The 21330-nt window shown below is 39.5% G+C and overlaps 1 protein-coding gene across 2 annotated transcripts in view; it reads right to left on the reverse strand.

Annotated features, from left to right (window-relative positions):
* Positions 1-21330, reverse strand: part of LOC124544909 (sodium channel protein Nach-like) — a 110396-nt gene that overhangs the window by 34595 nt on the left and 54471 nt on the right. Inside the window, exons 5-6 of one of the 2 annotated variants that reach the window (XM_047123643.1) lie at positions 4934-5093; positions 4638-4731 (exon numbers count right to left, since the gene is read on the reverse strand). In XM_047123643.1, coding sequence (XP_046979599.1) covers positions 4638-4731; positions 4934-5093 — 254 coding nt within the window. Of the gene's footprint in view, positions 1-4633; positions 4732-4933; positions 5094-21330 lie in introns of both variants that reach the window. The other variant, XM_047123644.1, reaches the window with a different exon arrangement.

Genomic DNA, 21330 nt, shown 5'->3' on the forward strand with positions numbered 1-21330 from the left:
CTCCATCCAACCTATAACAAGGTGGTTCTAACTTCCTTTGTCCCATTAAGCTCTTAGTAACCACTGACACTTGCATCCCTGTATCCAACAAAACCAAACATTTTAGTTCCTATGGATCCTACCACTGAACATTCTACCTTTGCATATGTATTTGTAGCACTGAAATTAAATGGGAGGTCCCTTAGGTGGGTCTTGGGCCCCTTCTGCCATTTGACGACTGTCCACCTCTACTAACTCCACTTCTCCATCCTCCAGGCTGCTGATTTCCACCCCTCCCTCTATTCCTCAGTGACTGGGTACATTGCCTCTGCACGTGTCTTGTATGACCACACTTATAACGTTTTATACCCATTGTAAACACTGTTTGTCTATCACGAAGCCCCAGTGCCACATCTATTTCCTCACATTGGATTGCCAGCTGAATGGCCCAATATAAATCTTTTGGAGTCCCTTCACGCACTTTCCATGATATATGCGCTGGTAACCCCCTCAAAAATACAAGTGCCCTTTTGCTCGGCCTCCTGCAACAGAACACCATTCACTTCATCGCTCTGACCCCACTCATAAGTGTACTCGTTTATTTCTCTTATTCTGTCCACAAATTTCTCTGCCGTCTCCCCTTGTCTCTTCATCATTGTACTCAACCTCTCCCTAAAGTACCGAGCGCTATTCTGTTTCTTGTACCTCTGTAAAAGCCCCTCCTTCAACTGCTTAAACTGTCCTGCCGTCCTTAAGGCCTTGGAACACCTTACATATGTCTTTGCTTCACCCGTTAATCTGACCTTGGCTACATGAAACATCATGTCATCCGACCAACCATTCATCACAGCTGAAGTTTCCAAGTCCTCCACAAATAAACACACACTCTCAGATGCCTTGCCAGAAATGGAAGAATCAAACTTGTGGCAGCTGGAGCAAACTCCTGCTGTGGCTTCCTAGGCAACAACAACTGATCCGATGCAGTTTCCCAGTCACTTCTAGATGTTAATTCACTCCTCAACAGCAAATTGTCTGCTGTCAACTGTGCCACCTGTCCCAACAAAATCTGTACCACTTCTGGTTCCGACACACCTTGCATTCCTGACCCTGCCATTGTGTTGCTTTCATTCCCCATTAATCCCGAAACAAAACAATATAGTACAAAAATAACCCCATTCCCTTCACCTCAGTATCATCATACTCAGTAACATGATACTCAAACCAATACAAAAGTAGTTAAATGCCACGAAAAAAATAAATAAATCTTACTGCCCCAAATAAACTAAAACTTACTCTGACAAAATAATAATAATAATAATAATAATAATAATAATAATAATAATATGCCTACGCATAACATCTAAAATGCCTGCGATGAGCCACACTCAAAAACACAAAAAAAGAAGGAAAACGTCCAACACTCAAAAGCAAACTGGTCATCTTGTGAGTGTACTGCAGGCAGTGGGCTTGAACATCATACTGTACAGACGACGTCTGCTATTCTGACACCAAATGTAGTAGCAAGTTCTGACACCAAATGTAGCACAACACCAAATGTAGTGGGAAGAGGTAGAAGGCACCGTATTAAGACTCATCTGAGCTTTCTAAGTGATTTATTGTTTCCAACTACAGTGCCACATTCCCCTTGGTCTGTGTCACCAGGTCCCGCAATGCTGAGGACACCACTTTGTTGTCTGCAAAACGGTGTGGCATGGAATGGCTACCTCAGTGACCCATGCAACGCACAGCCGTATGTTGGCCTTGTACGGCCGCGGAGTTGTGGCCACGTCAGGATGCGCTGGCAGCCGACTCAGTGGCTTCCATCCCCGCTTGCCTCAGCACCGCGTGCAGGGAAGCCTCAAGGTGCCTGTGGTGTGCTTCCTCACCGGCCTGGCTAAGATCGCAGCAACAACAAGGGCCCGCAAGCTGGCAGCTGAATCTGCGGCCCTCACCTTAGGATGTCTCTGGTGCATGTTGGGAGCCACGATGACTGCCTGCGGTAGCAAGCCATGGAGTAGCTTGCTGCTGGCTGGCTACAGACCCTGTGTTGACCTCAGAGGGTCAAACCAGTGACCCGCCATGGGCTGGAACACTGGTGCCCCATCTGCTGCTGGTGTAGCCAGTGGTGTGACTTGCCCCGCTGTCCAGGAGAGCTGTCACACTTGAATGCTTTGTTAGTGAACTGGCACCTATTTATATGCTGCTGTGTGCCTCTGTTTTGCTAAACGTGCCACTGGGCCCCTTCTGCCTGTGACTTGTGCCAAGCAAACCGCTGCATGTACTTTTTCCGGCAATCCTATGCCCCTGTGGCCTCTGTTTTACTTCGCAACTGCTGGTGAGCGTAATTTGCTGTAAATAGGCCCACACCTGGCTGTAACTTGCACACTCTGAAATATTGCACCAAAACTGACTTTTCCTATCCCAAATGGTAGTGCCGCTGCAGTACTACTGCAAAGTTTCATGCAAAGACTGAGACATTGCTGAAGATGCCACTCAATGAGACAGGTACATGGAGAACTGTGATAGGTGACAAAATCATCAACAAAAAGGGAGCTGCAGATGTACAGCAGGAGACAGGAAAATTAGGGTTCACGGCGATAGCAAAGAGGATGACACTCAGGACGGAACCCTGAGGCACACCGTTTTCCTGGGTAAGGGTGCCTGACAAGTTAGAACCCACATGGACCTTTCAAAAATTCCTCAAGGAAATGGGGCAGGCGGCCATGGAAGTCCTACGTTTAGAGAGTACAGAGGATACCAGTCCTCCAGCAGGTGGCATAGGCTTTCTGGGATTTCTGCAGAAAACCATTCCTGACATGGGTGAACAAAGTGATGAGATGGTCAATTGCGGAATGGCATGCTCGAAATCCACACTGTGCAGTTCCTTTACAGTCAGTACCGCCAAACCTTTTATCACTGTGCAGTGGTTAGTCGATTGTGAGACTCGAGCCACCATACCAGCTGAGCAAGAATCATACGTTCCATCAGCTTGCAAACACAGCTGGTGTGAGAGATGAAACGGTAGCCAGAAGGAAGGTGTTTGTCTTTACTGGGCTTGGGTATGGGTATGACAGTGGCTTCAGACCAGCATCTGGGAAACGTGCTCTCTGCCCAGATGCAGACGAAGGAAAAAATGTTTGCCTGCAAGAGAAAGGTGCTGCAACATCTGAACGTGAAAATAGTCCTGCCTTGGGGTGGAGGATCAGGATGGAGTGAGAGCATGATCTAGCTCCCTCACAGTAAAGGCAGCATTGTAGCACTCATAATTCCGAGAAGAGAAGGGTATTCCCCGGGCCTCCTCCTCTCATTTCTGATGGATGAAGGCAGGGTGACAGTGGGAGGAGCTCAAAATCTCTGTGAAATGGAGGCCCAAGGTTTTGGAGATAGCAGAAGTGTCCATGATGACATCATCTGCTACTGTCAAGCCTGAAATTGGGGAATGGATCTTGGACTCAGAGAGCCTTCAGAGGTTGGCCCACATGACAGAGGAGGAAGTGGAACATCTGTTTATAATGAATGCATTTTGCCATTGTAGGATGTTGGTTAAAAATGTGGAGAGCACATCTCCATGCGTAGATCGCATTGTGGCATGCCTCAGTCCACCAACAGACTGGGACACAGGGTGGTAAAGAGGAAGTGCGAGGAATGGAACATTTTGCAGTGGAAAGGATAACGTTTGTAAGTTATTCCACCTGGTTCAATGAAGCTTGCCAGGGATGAGTGACACTACAAGTCAGCCTTAGTAAGCTGTCATTTATGTGTGCACACAGGTGGGATAGGAGTCAGCAAACAGATAGCACATGGGAAATTGTCACTTGAGTAGGTGTCAGAAAGAATGGGCCACTCAAGATGATGGGCAAGCTGGGCAGTGCAGAAGGATAGGTCCAAATGGGAATAGCTGTGTGAGGTATTAGACAGGAACATGGATGCTCCTGTGTTAAGGCAGAAGAGGTTAAGTTGATTAAGAAGGTCAGCCAAGAGAGTACCTCTCTGACAGGTTCTGGGAGAACCCCAAAGGGGATGGTGTGAATTCAAGTCACCGAGCAGCAGTAAGGGTGAGGTAGCTGCCCAATAAGCTGGAGGAAGTCTGCCCTGGTGACATCGGATGACGAAGGGGTCTAAATGGTACAAAGGGAAAAGGTGAAATGAGAAAGGAAAAGGTGAACTACAACAGCTCGAATACAGGTAGTCAAGGGGATAGTAAGAGGATAGACATGCAGCATGGAAAGGAAAAGATGGTGGAAAGGCTGGGGCCCTGTGGTAGCCAAGCACGAGCCTGCCAAAGAGTGACAAGCCCCCTGGGGGGTAATACTAGATTGATATCTTTGTCTATGTGGTGGGGCAGGTTGCATTAGAGTGCTGTCAAAATTCAGCACAATATTCATGAACTGAATTTGCACTTATTTCAGTCTGTTCAGTGTGAATTTTTGTGTCTTATGACTTTATTAATTGAGAAATTTAATCACTGATCAATCTTGCCCTATTTTATTTTTTTTATTTGTGCTTTCACCACTATTCACAACACTGCAGATGCAAACAACAGTAGTCTGTTAAGCAATAGTCAAAGCTCAGCACAGGGTCAGACACAGTTCTAAACATACATGACTTGTCCTTTTACAGTGTGTATGATGATTTGAAAATTTGTTTCACTTACCCACCATATCCAAATGGCTTCTCACTACAGTTCTTTTGAGTCTTTCATAAGGCAGGCTTTGAAGACTTATTTCTAATGCACCATGCTGACTTTTTAACCTGGAATATAATAATGTTTTTAATCCATCCAGATTTATGATGATGCACTTGAACCTTGAATGGCAAAATTAATCATAGGCTAACTAATGTACACAAGAAAATAGGCAACAAGAATACTGGTCAATGTAATTTTGATATTTACTTTAGTTTATTCTAAATCAGATTCAGATGACTATAGTGAATTAACTGATTTATCACTCACATTCTTATTGTACCATATGTGCGAGTAATTAACTGATCTTCACAACTTTGCTCACAAGTACACAGAAGTGCATTTTTAGAACTTTCCTTGTTTCGGAGTATAGATAAATATGCATGATGATCATTTATGCACACAATCCCTGATAGGTTACAGACTCTTTCTGAAACAAAAAAATACTGTTTTCGACATCAATTTTATCACATAGTACAATTAAATTGCAGGAGCCATATATATATATATATATATATATATATATATATATATATATGTGTCTATCGACCTGCCAGCGCTTTTGTTCGGTAAGTCACCTCATCTTTGTTTTATATATATATATATATATATATAATTTTTACCCATGTGGAATGTTTCCTTCTATTATATATATATATATATATATATATATATATATATATATATATATATATATATATATATATATATATATATATATTGGAAGTTTTGAAAAGGAAATGAGCAAAAAAAGCAATCATGAATACCTGAATTAGAGAAACCAAAATACAGCATTCCTTTTTGTCCAGATGATATTGGTGATACATAATGGCATGGACCTCTTGAGATAGCAAAATCATTGAAGAGGCTTTCTAATTTATGACAGGTCAACTCCTGCCCTCATTTTGCAGAGACTGATTGGATTTGGAACCAAGGCATGCATATTTCACTAATTGGCATTCTAAATGTGCTCAGTAGGATACATGTGTAAGTCAGATAATTGTAGTGATGTGGAGGGAGGGATGGGAAGGAGAGGGAGAGGGAGGGAGGGGGGGGGGATGAAGCAAAACAGCCTTCTGAAAGTACAGATTATCTGCTTGTGGTGTAAGCTGATAAATGAATGCACATAGTTCTTGTCAGTGAGAGATAATAACAGATATTTTAGGAAACCAGTTATATCCCATGTAAACATTCATCACACAAAAATATTCCCACTAGCCATCTGAATAGTACCTTGTTAAGGATATGTCTCCCGTATGATTCTAAACATACTCATGCCCTGCCATCTGTATGTATGATGTATGTATGATGAGTATTTTGTATTTTGTATTTTCATTATCAGTGTAGTATTACTTTGGGATTAATAGATAATGCAGGTCGCAATCTTTTGCATAGGAAAAGCCATTTTAATGGAATATCCAATGAACCTTTAAAGTCAATTGGGCTTCAACCCATAAGAAAGCCTGTAACATTTTTATTTGGCAACATGGACAATATGCACTGGATAATGGAAATGTATTTTCCTTAACTCATAAATGAGATAACAAATGCAGACTGATATCACTCTATTGTCAAGGTAGAAAATAAAATAAAATTTTCTAATAGGAAATATGGATAGTGTTAGAGCCTTTACCACCAACTACAAACTGCTGAGCAGAATGTTCCAACACAGGGTAGCCAGTTGGTCCTTTCCCATGTTTTGGTAGTAGTCATTTACTGGTGGTCAGAACCATGCAAATTTCTATGCATTGATAGCAAAAAAATTGCATATGGCTAATTTCCCAAGTAGCCCTGCCTCTATTACATAGAAAATAATAGTGACAGGGCTCTATATGGATATGATAGGGAGATATACTGGGAAGGGTGGGAAATAACCCATGAAGCAGAGGGTTATGAGCAGATGTTGGTCTGAGGTGGAACTTCCCAAAAAGATGTATTAAAATATATTTTTCAATAATATGTTTCAGAATGTAAATTATTAGGAATCATTTCAAATACTTTTACATTGATTTAAATAACAACAATGAATGTTTTTAGAATTGTTGACACAGACTGGTGGACTTGAAACTGCACCCTGAAACAATGGTTGACTCCATGTAGCAGAGATTTGTATGTATGGCTTCTACAGAGTAAACTCTTAATGTGCTTCCAGAAGTTTCAAGAAGCTCAGACTAGGGGAGCTGTACCAGACTTAATGTGATTTTCATAGTTCACTGTTTATGATGAAGGGGAATCAACAGAGTGAAATATAACTCTTAATATTCTGTCTCTGTACCTCTCTATCACAGTTTTATGCATAAATAATGTTTCAGTACTGTTAAAGATATATTTTTATTACTGGCATTGGCAATTCTATCTCATGTATTGATGGCATACTACATTTGTAAATGTCTTTCTATAGTGTACTAAAATACGACAGCATAAATGTCACCACCTAGTTTCATGAATGATTAGTCCAAAAGTTTGAAGACTGTAGTAATACAAAATAGAGAAGCATTATGATGGTGTTTTTGCATCAATTCTAATTACTTTGTGTGTAATCTCTATGTAGCACCGACTTGGGATTTTATATACTGAAAAGCTTGTTTATTTCGTATGTTGCCTTTTGCTTTTGATACTTCTGTGTAATTGTCAAAGTTAAGTATTGTCTCTTTACGTTTTGTAATAAAACTCCTTAATATGATTTGTTTCAATGTGGTCTAGCGATACGAATAAGAAGGCTTACTATACACTCCATATTTGTTGATGAGTGCAGAGACATATTAATTGACAATAAGGCTGGAGACATAATAATTACACTGCACAGAACTGTCATACAATCAAATGAAATGGTCAGAAAAGTTCTCCTTTCAGAGCTTGTTCAGTGTGTGCATCACAGTGGTTTGAATGTCAGTTATGTTGTCAAAACACTGACATTTCATGTGAATTTCTGCACTTTGTCATTTTGTTGTCGGCTAGAATTGATAACACCGAGTCTTGCTGCTGGTGGTGATTTTTCCAGAAAAGAATTATCAAAGTTTTGCATTCTAGCCAAGTCATAGCAGTCATCCATGTATCATTGTTTTTGTTTGGGAATCAAGGTGGTTGGGGCAAACTTTATGCACGCTTCTCTTTTCTTCAAAATATGCTGCAGGTGTCTCTAGCAGATTTATTTATTTATAGATAATTTTGTTATGCATCTTACAGCCTTCATTTATAGCTTTAGTGTTCTTAGTATGTACAAATTTGCAGAATTCCACTACACCAGGATAACATATGAAATTTGTGAGTGAACTAGCCCATAGACCATTAGCAGTGTATTTGTAGTTATTGTCCTTGACATTTTTCTCATTAGAAATGTACTTAAACTCACTTTATGACAAATCTTATGTATATGTTTCTTCCATGTCAAATACCTATCCACTGACATGTGCAGGGATTTATAAGTTTCTGCCTCTTTTAGAAGCAAGTCTCCAAGCTTAACAGTAATATTGTTCAAATTAGGTATTTTCTTTCCATGTATTTGCAAATATGTGTTTTTTTACATTTATAAAAAGGTTATTTCCTCTAAAATAATTGTTCCCATTGTCCATGTTTAGAGAAACTTGCTTTTATGTCATCTGTTGAAACGGTACATAGAACAAATGAAGTGTCATCTGCATGTGTGACAGCATTTCTACCTGCAATACTATTTTTGGCATATCATTTACATATAATTGAACACTGCCTGCACACAACAGACTGGTCAAATGCATAGCTGTTTACAGTTGTTAATTAAAACTGCCGTCCTACTTACTGTGCTGACATCAGTTATATGCCAGGAATAAAATCAGTTTTGGAACTTTTTGGATGAATGAAGTAAGAATGCTAAATGTGTGCTGTTACTTTCAGTCGCTCACAAGTCCCTTGCTTGCTAATAGCTTGCTTGGTAAAGTTCATTATTTGCAACTTATTTTTGTCAATGGATGTGCACAAGATAGAACTAGGCAAAACATCTACTTTTGAGACATAACTGAAAGGCACAAGAAAGTCAGTAGGACCTTATGGCACCCAAGAATCTGAGTACACTGGTGAAAGATTGGCAGTGTTCCCCAATTTTGAAAATACAAGCCGCCTCTGGTTATGATCAAGATCACCTCATGGACAGATGTAGTTTGGGAGTGTGGGTGAATACCACTTTGTGAGGATTTATAAGGATAAATAAGGATAAGGGATTCATAACACAGATTCATGAGAGGTACTCAGGTACTTGCAAATATGATGTGTCATATTGTTTAACTACAGAACATTTAAGAGTACCATAGAAAGACCAGACTTCCCCAGTTCTTATACAATACAATAACGCAGACTAATCAAAATAGAACTTCTAAACAATACTAGCGAATGGTGCAAATGATATCATCTGGAACACTTTTGAAATTTGAAAAAGTACATTAGATGGAAATTAAGAATGCAATGATCCTAAGATGAAAAACGAAATAAAATTGTTGTTATATGTATCCACATCCATACTCTAAAAATCTCTCTTAAATGCATGGCAGAGGGTATTGTCCATTGCACCAAATTTCAGGGTTTCTTCTCATTCCATTCACTTACAGAGAACAAGCACAATGTCTGCTTATGCTGTGATTAGTCTAATCTAGTTACTGCAGCCACTATGGGAACAATATTTAGGGGATTGTTGTATATTTTTAATTACTATCTAGCTTTTGGTTCTTGAAACTTTCTAAGGAGGCTTTTTCATGATAATTGTAGTTATCTTCAAGCATTTTGTAGTTCAGGTTCGGTTTTTCACCTTTTCTGTGATGCTCTCCATGAATGAACCAACCTGTGATCATACATGATGCTATTTTTTTACATATGCCCAATATGCACTGTTAGATTGATTTGGCATGGCCCCCACACACTCGAACAGTATTCCAAAAAAAATGGTTCAAATGGCTCTGAGCACTATGGGACTCAACTGCTGAGGTCATTAGTCCCCTAGAACTTAGAACTAGTTAAACCTAACTAACCTAAGGACATCACAAACATCCATGCCCGAGGCAGGATTCGAACCTGCGACCGTAGCAGTCTTGCGGTTCCAGACTGCAGCGCCTTTAACCGCACGGCCACTTCGGCCGGCGAACAGTATTCCAAGATGGGTCATGTCGTATTTTGTAAGTAATATCCCTTGCAGACAGACAGCATTTTCTCGGTATGAACCTTCTTTGCCTGAAATCTAGTCTATGTGATCATTACAGTTTGTATCATCATAAGTTGTGACTCCCAGGCGTTTGCAAGAGCCAAAAGATTCTACCTCATTAATAACACTGGTCAACAAGATTTTTGTTACAAAGAATGTGAAAGGTGTTCTTTGCTAAGTAGTGGGCGCTGAATTCAAAAATGAAATCTGTTTTTGTCTATAAGACTCAGTTTTCTTGTGACAAGCTACATTCTACCTATCAAAACCTTTGAAATGTTGAATACTGGGTATTCTACTATTGCTTAACTGAAATGTTATACAGATTTAATTGTAGGAAAATCATCCATATATGTGGAATGAATTACAACATGTGATGCAAACTTTAGAAATCTACTTACAGGAAATAAAGTTGGTGTGAGAGCACTGCCAATGGATCATGCTTGAACATGTAGAATCATGCTATGTTTTTTGCCACTTGCACCTCTACATTCAGAGTGTTGATAATTAATGGAGGTGACTGGTTATTGTTCTAAGTTCATAAAGGTTTGTGGCATGTGTTAATTAATTACTGGAGGTGACTGCTTATTTTTCTAAGTTCATAAAGGTTTGTGGCATGTGTTAATTCAGAAGAACAAATGTCTTGTATCTTTGTAAATAGATCAAAGTCTGTTTGTTATATCTGTAGAGTGTTAACTCTGAAATCGCAAAAAGGGTCTCTTACTTCTCTTGTGAAGAAATTCTATGAACTTTATTTCAAATGTAAGATTGGCAATCAGGATGAGGATTCCCCCTACATTTGCTTTTTGTCATTTACTAGGCTTCTGATAGATTGGTAAAAAAGGATCAAGTTGTACCTCCTTAGCCGTTTCCAAGATTTGGAGAGAACCAAAGGACTACACACAAAATTGTTATTTGTGTCTGATTAAAATAGATCAGATCACCTCAGAAATGAGAAAAACTGTTCAATATCTGAATTTAACACCTGCTATAAGGCCTGTATGTCACTGTGAAGAATTTCCAATACCAATGCCTCCTGAAAATATGAAAGTAAGATGACAAATACAGTGACAAACATGCAGAAGACAACAAAGAAGATATGCTAGCTGACCCAAAATTTCAATGCCACATAAATCAATAGAGCCACTCTTGTTGTCTCAAGGGTTACATCAACATTGCTCATTATTTAAATTTGTTGAAGCAACGGGCTGAGCTTTAAGCTTCATAATTAAAAGGACGCAGTCTTCTCTGTTATATGAAAATGGATGTTCCTCCTGACAGCGATGCTGTTTTTTTGAATATTCCTCTGAGAAATGTGACATGATTCATTGTTATGATACAGATTCCTTTTTGAAGACTTTTGGCCATGATATCAATGTAAATGAATGGCCTTGTATGTAGATTCCAGCAATGTTGGTCTGAAAGCAGCACTTCACATCAAAGTTCTTTCTTCTTTCTGTTTCAATTGTCCATTTAGTTCATTTGGAGAAGAAATGTGAGAACTATAAAGTGCTATTCACACTTATCCAGAATGAGAAATACATATGGCGTTTATATAGAGAGCTAAAGATAATTGGCGTGCAGCTCAGGCTCACAAACCACTTCTAGTGTAATCATTTACAAAAAACCATTGTTGCATAAAAACGAAGAGCAGTACAGAATTTCTAAAATTAGATCTGGTTTCAGGGGCAAATTACCTTCCAGAAACAGTCTGTTTTGTTTAATAATAACTTATTGCATCTACAATTACTTAGATATATAAAAATATTCACATCACTGCTTTTAGCAAATAACTGCTGTCTTCAGATGTGCTTAATCCACAAACAGCTCTATGGAGACAACGAATTTCATCACATGATAAGAGTCTTTTCATTAACTTTATGATGTTCAAGTGCCTAACTATATTTGTTTGTTTGTATGAAGCTTTTTGTGACTTTTGCATGTCTGAAGATGGCAATTATTGCCAAAGTCTGTAATGTCAATATGGCTGGTTCAAATGGCTCTGAACACTATGGGACTTAACATCTGTGGCCATCAGTCCCCTAGAACTTAGAATGATTTAAACCTAACTAACCTAAGGACATCACACACATCCATGCCCGAGGCAGGATTCGAACCTGCAACCGTAGCGGTCACGCGGCTCCAGACTGAAGCACCTAGAACTGCACGGCCACACCGGCCGGCAATGTCAATATGTTTTATATGTTTAAGTGATCACTGACATAATAAATTATTGTACAAACATTACATAGGCCACGTACTTTCAGTTGGCAACATGTAAAGATTTTAAAAAGAAGTGTATATTGTTCTTGCACTGAACCAAAATACCTAATGAACACATAACAGATTGAACATGGGAAAAGTAATTTATGGTACAATCTTACTAAAAGAAGAGATTGTGAAAGTGTGGGGTGTAAAAATCATGGAGGGAGACCAAGGCATGAACACAATAAGCAGGTTCGATTGGATGTGGGCTGCAGGGACACCCACCCACCCACACATGCCCACCCACACACTCACCCATCCACCCACCCACCCATACACACACATGAGAGAGAGAGAGAGAGAGAGAGAGAGAGAGAGAGAGAGAGAGAGAGAGAGAGAGAGAGGAGAGATGGTGCACGCACACATGTGTGAAGACATTGAAAGAGATATGCATGCTGACCCAAAATTTCCAGGCCACATAAATCAAATTAACCATATTTTTTATCTCATGGGAATCTCAATGATCTTGCTCATGATTTAAGTTTTTGAGAAAAGGAAGACAGGAAGACTAGGGTTTAATGCTCCACTGACACTGAGATCATCAGAAACAGAACACAAGCTTGGAATGTTTCGAGGATGAGGTAGGAAACAGGCCATGCTGTTTCAAAGGAACCATCCAGGCATTTGCCTGGAGCAATTTAGGGAAATCGTGGAAAACTTAAATCAAGATGGGCACACATAAATTTGAATTATCATCCTCCTGAATGCAAGTCCAGTTTACTAAACACTATGCCACTGCACTTTCTTTTTTTAAAAAACATGGTATTGAGTCTTTTGTGAAAATTTTCACCATGATTCATTCAGTGGCACTTGTTCATAGATTTCAACAATTTGAACATGAAATAGTAATGTTTCCATAACAGGAACAAATTTCCTTCTGTTTCAATTGCTCATGCATTTAATCTGAAGGGGGCATATAAGAACTTTAAGCTACTACTCACACTTATCCAATATGAGAGATACATATGGTGTATATTTGGAGATCTAAAGTTAACTGCAGTTCTTCTTGATGTGCAGCTCAGAGTCACAAAGAAGTGCTGTTGTAAGTATTAACAAAAACCATTATTGCATCAAAACTTAGACTAGTAAAATAATTGTAAAATTACATGTGGATTCAGGAGTGAATTATCTTCCAGAAACAACTTATGTTGCTCTTGTAACTGATCTGGAATAACTAACTAGCAAATACTGAATCAAATTGCGAAATAAAGAAATTTATGGTACAATTAAGCAAAAAGAATGGACCAGTTAATAGGACACTGGCTGAGGCATCAAGAAACTATCAGTTTGTTAGTTGAAGGAAGTGTGTTGGGTAAAAACTGTAGTGAGAGACCAGGGCTTGAATCAAATGTATGTGGTTGGTAGTAGTTACACAGAGATGAAATGGCTTGCACAGGATAGATTTGTGTGGAGAACTCCATCAAACAATTCTTCAGACTGAAGATCACAACAAGTACAACTAATATGATATTTGTATAGTATTCTTCAGGCTGTTCTTCATTATAGATAACTGAATCATCCACAAAAAGTCTCAGGTGACTTTTAATATTGCCTGCCAAGCCATTAACAAACAATATGAACAGTCCTAATGTGCTTCTGAGGTTCACACTTGAAATTTATTTTACATCTGTTGATAAATCTCTATCCACCAAGATAACATGCTTTACCCCATGAAAGTGAACATGATGTTGCTGTGCTGGTACTATGAATGGCTGAAAGCAAGAGGAAACTACAGTCATTTTTCCTGGTGGGGATGCAGCTCTACTGTATGGTTAAATGATGATGACATCCTCTTGGACAAAATATTCCGCAGGTAAAATACTTCCCTATTCAGATCGTCAGGTGGGGACTACTCAGAAGGATGTTGTCATCATCAGGAAAAACAAATCTGGTATTCTGCAGGTCAGGACGTCCCTTAATTGGGTAGGTAGGTTAGAGAACTTAAAGAGGGAAATGTATAGGTTGAATTTAGACATAGTGGGAATTAATGAAGTGGTGACATGTGGCAGGAAGAATATGATCTCTTATCATATGAGTACAGGCTATAAAAGCAGAATCAAATAGCAGTAATGATATAAGGTCTAACAATGAATAAGAAACTGGAAATTTATTAAAACAGAAATAAGCTCTAAAAATAAGCACAACAATAGTCCATTCCAACCAGACACCTTAAATGCACAGTTTACCAGTTCTGGCTCAACTAAAAGTCTCACTGGAGATGCAAATAAAGCTAAAGTTTTGCTCCCAGCTCCAGGTAGTAACCCACCTGACAGCCTCTGCTGGTCTCGTGTATCTTACACACAAGCTAGTGAAACAATTATGAAAGTCAGCAGCTTAGAAGCATAAGATTTCTATGGACTCTCAAATAATGCAATTAAAATATAAATCATTAGCCAAATATTTCATAAATGAATCTTTTCAAATCGCCTGAAAATTATTGTAAGAAAGGTGATAAAGCATCCCGTGGTAACTATATTCTCATCTCACTCATATTAATAAAATAAAAAATAATAGAAAATCTTACACACAAACAATTGGACCAGCATTTCAAACAAACCTACTTAGCTTCTTAGAATACATTTTCAGATCTCATCTTTCCATCAAAGAAGTTGGGACCATTATTACAAAAATATATGATAATTTTGAGAGTAAGGAAACAATTTATGCAACTCTTTTGGATTTGAACAAAGCTGTTTTCTGTAGTTTACTTATCAGAAAGCTTCAGTACTATAGAATCAGAGAGAATGATCTTCATGTTATTGAGTCACACCTAAGCAGCAGAGAACAGTTAGTGACTATAAACAATCAACAATCAAATGGCTTCCCTGTTACAAAAAGTGTCTAACAGGTGTGGTAATTGGTCCCTTCCTGTTTGTTGTATACATAAATGATTTACCCTCATTCTTTCCAAGTGAGGCAGTATTGTACGCAGATGATATAATTCCAATTGCACAAGTTGACATAATGTAAATAAAGCAATGGATAGATGTAGTAACTGGTTCCATGTGAAGTGTTTACAAGTTAATGATAAGAAAGCTGAAGATTTTTTTTTCAATTTAAGTGTCTCCAATAAAGATTACAAAATAGCTAAACTGTTAGGTTTGTCATGTCTTGTTTAAGCACACAAAACAACAGTTAATTACCACAAGTAAGACTGCTAAGAGTGTCTATATCTATACTTTGTTTTTAGCTAAGAGTCAGCATGGAGAATCAAAGGGTTTACACTGCACATATGAAATATTTAGCCAAAGTGTCAACGGTATTTGGGGTTGAAATGTACATTGAAATGTACACAGCAACCAAACTGAGTTGTGACTTACAGTTCAGTCAGAGGCACACATGGTGGTAGTGGAAGACTAGGTGTGTCTGGTTTCCTCACAGAACTACATGTTGGTAGCAAGTTGGTGTCAGTTGTGTTGATGGCTAATTTGTGTCTGTCAGTGGATATTGTGATTGACGAGCCATCAATATCAACATTGAAAATTTTTTGGTGGTATGCTAGTACTGTGTATTGACCAACATACGGTGGTTGGACAGGTTTTCAAATAACATCATGCCAGACTAAAACCTGTTTGCATGACTTTAAGTCATAGAAAATGACTGGTTGCTGAGTTGAAAGTTGTTTTGAATTGCAGGATGTTAAGGAAAATCCAAGGTTTCAATAATAATATTTGATGTGTCAGTAAAGAACACTCCCAGAAACTGAAGTGTATGCCCATACACTAATTCAGCTGTTGCTGCATTGAGATCTTCTTTGAAGGCTGTCCAGAGACCTAGTAGAACAATAGTTAGGGTGTCTGTAGCATGGCATCTGAGTGAAGCTTTTAATTGCTGATTAAGCCATTCCACAAGACCATTAGCAGCAGGGTGGTAAGCACAGATTTGAACACAGTTCATGCTGAGCAAAGCTGAGAGTGATTTAAAGAGATATAACTCAAATTGCTTGCCCTGATCAGTAGTGAAACAGAGAGGAATGCTGAAGCATGGCGTACTGTCTCCTGGTTAGGATTTACTGAAAAACCGACAGAATAATTTTTGATCTTTGTGTCAGACTGAAAGCACTGTAGAAAACAAAAGAAATAATATGAAGTGAGTGATAAAAGATGATCAGTGATGCTCACGAACAATTACATATAACTGTGTAATCTCTGATTCTGACTGCAAAAGACATTAATAATTACTATTCTTTCCTTCTTTTGTCCACCAAACAAAGACAGACTCTACCTCACTTATGATTACTGCTGGCTTAGATGGATGTGATTGTATGAAAAATGAAATGATCATATGGCATTGTTGGCCAGGATGTCCCATTTGGGTTCGGCCACCATGTGCAAGTCTTATTTCATTCGGTGCCACATTGGGCGACTTGCAGACAATGATGAGGATGAAATGATGACGAGGACAACACAACACCCAGTCCGAGAGCAGAGAAAATCTCCAACCTGGCTGAGAATTTAACTTGGGCCCAGTGTATGGGAGGCAAGCACGTTACCACCCAGCTAAGCAGGTGGACGATGTGATTGTAATAGCTCTTATTAAAATATAGGTCTGTTAACAATAATTGTATAAATTATTTACTGAAGCACTTTCAGAATACAGTAGTGATTTGTTAATTATAGAAAACTCTTTTTATTAGTAATATATTGCCCTCACATGAGATATTTAAGGCAGTTTTACATAGCTTCAGTCCTCTATTGTGGGTCAGTGTTGTTTTGTCAATTATGGCTCTTCAAGCCAACTTGCTTATGAAGAAGTTCATTTAATCTTTATCCAAGATTAAAGATAAATGGTTAATGACAAAATTTCTTGGTTTTCTGCAAAAATAGTGGTCATACCAGATATATGCTGCCAAGTAGGTTCAGCTTACCGCATTTGCCATTACAACAATCACAGAATATTAATTAAAATACAGGCTGGTTGCAAAGTGAAAATTAGCAACAGTGTGATACACCTTTACATATTAATGAGTCTATTTGTGAGTGAAGTCCCTGAAAATTTTGTTAATTCATGCTCTACTGAAATTTATTGCTCTGATGTATGTAGAAGTAATTCACGCAAATCTTTTTCACTTTTGCCCACAAATATTAAAAGATACTGACATGGCATCAGACTGTTGTTAGCATCATAATTGTGTCTGAGTATTAAACAATGGAAAATCCACAATGGAATGTAACAATATTATGAAAAAAATAACGCTGAGTCACAGACAGGCAGAACAAAAAGACTGTAAGAAAGTGAGCTGTCAGAAAGTGACTGTCAGCGCGCCCACTCACACACACACACACACACACACACACACACACACACACAAATATATATGACACATCACAATGAGATAAACATTCCATCCTGGATTTTACATTGTTTGTTTTTCATGGTATTGTTTGAGTATTAGTGTAGTTTTTGGAAATAATGTCAGTTTTTAATGCAAGGATTAATGAAAGTAACTTCAACTTTCTTTTGCAGTTGAAGCATATTTAAAGATCACTGAAACCACAATGCAATACACTGAGCAAACACAATATGACACGTCACAATGAGATACTCTCACAGAAGGAGGTCATGGCTACAGTTGCTGCCATTGTGTCTTCCATAGGACATATTTCATTTCAGTAAGAGAAATTGGTTAATTGCTGTCAGGCAATATTAGTGCCATTTTGGTGGTGACAAAGATCTAATGATGTCACTCTGGACATGTTTGAAGCATTGACTTGGCGGTGTGAAGGTACCGAGTGGAGTCATTACATGCCAAGTTACTTTGTTGTGCTGACAAGCATTGCACTGCACGTGAAATGCCTTATAATCCTTCTTGATGTCTGGCCAAATATATGCCTTCTTCACCAATTGTACAGTAGCCTTCACTCTTGGATGAGAAAGGCTGTGAAGAGATGCATTTGGTTGTCTGAGAAAATCTGCTGCAATAAACACTTGCTTTTGGGGCACAGATAAATCTCAGTATAGTGCTAAGTTCAAGTTTGGTGTATGGATGTATCAGAGCTGTAAGCTTGATAATGCTTCAAGGCATACCTTCAGCTCACTGTCTCCTTCTTTGGCATTGGCAAGTGCTACAAATTCAAGTTCCTTCATGACAGTGCCAATGTGATATAGTGTATCTGCTATTCCATTCTGCTCACTGATCAGCATCCTGAATGTCATAATAATAAGTTGTGCAATGAAGTCCAGATGCCATAATTGGTGTGGTGATCTTTGATTGGATTATGATGGAAAAATGAACATGAGTGGTTTATGGTCTGTGAGAAGCAAGAAATGTGTACCTTCAAGCATGTGCCTAAGCTTTTTGATTGACACATGTGTATGAAGTAGCTAGATGGCAGCTAGTGTAAAAATTCTACATGTAGCTCGGAGAAATAATGTCAGTTATGCTGTTAACAAGAAAAACTGTGACAGTTGTAAAGATGAAATAACAAAGCTCAAAGAATGTGTGTCTAGTTAACAATTTATTATCAGTTTGCTGAAGATGAATATTAAGAAACTTAAGAAGAAATAGGTGTACTGAACATGACAAGGTATGAAAGTTCGACTTTGTCAGAGAATAGGATGGAAGTAAATTTCAAAAGTCACAAACAGGTAATACAGGATATAGGAAACTGTGAAGTGAACATAAATGTAATGCACAAAAATCACTTTAAAACTCTTTCTACTACAGATTGCGTTGTTAAAAGTTTGAGTGTACCACCTGGAAAAGAAAACAACTTTGCAAATGAGGTAAAACATGGAATATTTCAGTTGCAGTTAAGTAAAAGATTATATGCAAAAGAGTTTTCAAAAAATTTGGCACCGATGAGCTGTTTGCCTGAGACATTATTGGCTTATATTAAGAAAAATAAACATTGCCAAAAAAGACATCGGGCACAGTAAAGGTAGGCAGAAAATCGGCAAGCTCCAAACGACAAGTACATGTAAAATTGAACTGTATGTAGACAGCCAGGGATGAAGTATAGCCACTGAATATCCTTGGAAAAGTAGTCAGAATTTTAATTGCATAATAAAGCCAAGAGTGAAATTCAGTGCTGCTACATCAATGAGTCAGGATAAATTTCCTCATTGAGCAAAAAGGACTTTTCTATCTTCCTGGCAGGATCAAACGATGCCACAAGGAATGAAAAAAGGATCTCTCAATCTCATTAAAAAGAAAGTTGTATGAGCTGAGAGGAACAAATGTTAAGTTTTTTCAGTGCCACATTGTTACAACTAGGGAGAATGGTCCTGTGTAAACAAAGAAATTGAAAGTGCAAATACAGAGACACAAAATATTTGAGGTGATCGGAAAACGTAACATTTGTGAACATTAGCAATTTGGGGAAAAGATTCCTTGTAACACATGGTTTTCATCTAAATAAACTTGGGAAAAATGTTATAGTAACAAAAATTTTAGATGTAGTAAATAATATCTCAAATGTGCAGTGTGATGATATAGGAGTCATACCTCTCATGGATGAGAAGTGTGTGCTAAGTAAGAGACTCAAATGTGAAATCTGCTGTCAGCTAAATTATGTCTCTCCAAGACAAATGTGAGATTTGGTTAATGCAACTGAACACCCCAGATACAAGCAGCTCACAGAAAAGTACAGTAGTTGTTGAAAAGCAAATAGCAGAAATAAGTGAAACAGCAGCGGCACCCTCATCATCAGTAGCAGCAACAGCAACGGCAGCAGCAACAACAACAACCATAACATTAGCAGAACCAACAACAACTGGAGTAGCAGTACAACACAGATTAGGGAGGAGTCAAAGGGAAAATATGCCTGTGTCACTCAATGATGATTCTTTATGGTTTCAAACCAGGAAGAAAATAAAAAAATGTGAAAAATCAGCCTGCTAATTCATAGATAAGTCACAGTAACATCTTATTTCTAAACATTCAGAATCTTGAAAGAAAAGTTGAAATACTGGAGCAGTCATTACCACAAAACAAATATTTCTTCCTGTGTTTATCTGAACAATGGCTTGAACCTGGGCAAATACACTCCTGGAAATTGAAATAAGAACACCGTGAATGCATTGTTCCAGGAAGGGGAAACTTTATTGACACATTCCTGGGGCCAGATACATCACATGATCACACTGACAGAACCACAGGCACATAGACACAGGCAACAGAGCACGCACAATGTCGGCACTAGAACAGTGTATATCCACCTTTCGCAGCAATGCAGGCTGCTATTCTCCCATGGAGACGATCGTAGAGATGCTGGATGTAGTCCTGTGGAATGGCTTGCCATGCCATTTCCACCTGGCGCCTCAGTTGGACCAGCGTTCGTGCTGGACGTGCAGACCGTGTGAGACGACGCTTCATCCAGTCCCAAACATGCTCAATGGGGGACAGATCCGGAGATCTTGCTGGCCAGGGTAGTTGACTTACACCTTCTAGAGCACGTTGGGTGGCACGGGATACATGTGGACGTGCATTGTCCTGTTGGAACAGCAAGTTCCCTTGCCGGTATAGGAATGGTAGAACGATGGGTTCGATGATGGTTTGGATGTACCGTGCACTATTCAGTGTCCCCTCGACGATCACCAGTGGTGTACGGCCAGTGTAGGAGATCGCTCCCCACACCATGATGCCGGGTGTTGGCCCTGTGTGCCTCGTTCGTATGCAGTCCTGATTGTGGCGCTCACCTGCACGGCGCCAAACACGCATACGACCATCATTGGCACCAAGGCAGAAGCGACTCTCATCGCTGAAGACGACACGTCTCCATTCGTCCCTCCATTCACGCCTGTCGCGACACCACTGGAGGCGGGCTGCTCGATGTTGGGGCGTGAGCGGAAGATGGCCTAACGGTGTGCGGGACCGTAGCCCAGCTTCATGGAGACGGTTGCGAATGGTCCTCGCCGATACCCCAGGAGCAACAGTGTCCCTAATTTGCTGGGAAGTGGCGGTGCGGTCCCCTACGGCACTGCGTAGGATCCTACGGTCTTGGCGTGCATCCGTGCGTCGCTGCGGTCCGGTCCCAGGTCGACGGGCACGTGCACCTTTCGCCGACCACTGGCGACAACATCGATGTACTGTGGAGACCTAACGCCCCACGTGTTGAGCAATTCGGCGGTACGTCCACCCGGCCTCCCGCATGCCCACTATACGCCCTCGCTCAAAGTCCGTCAACTGCACATACGGTTCACGTCCACGCTGTCACGGCATGCTACCAGTGTTAAAGACTGCGATGGAGCTCCGTATGCCACGGCAAACTGGCTGACACTGACGGCGGGGGGTGCACAA

Source organism: Schistocerca americana, chromosome 8 (assembly GCF_021461395.2).
Source record: "Schistocerca americana isolate TAMUIC-IGC-003095 chromosome 8, iqSchAmer2.1, whole genome shotgun sequence".
NCBI classification, from domain to species: Eukaryota; Metazoa; Arthropoda; class Insecta; order Orthoptera; family Acrididae; genus Schistocerca; species Schistocerca americana.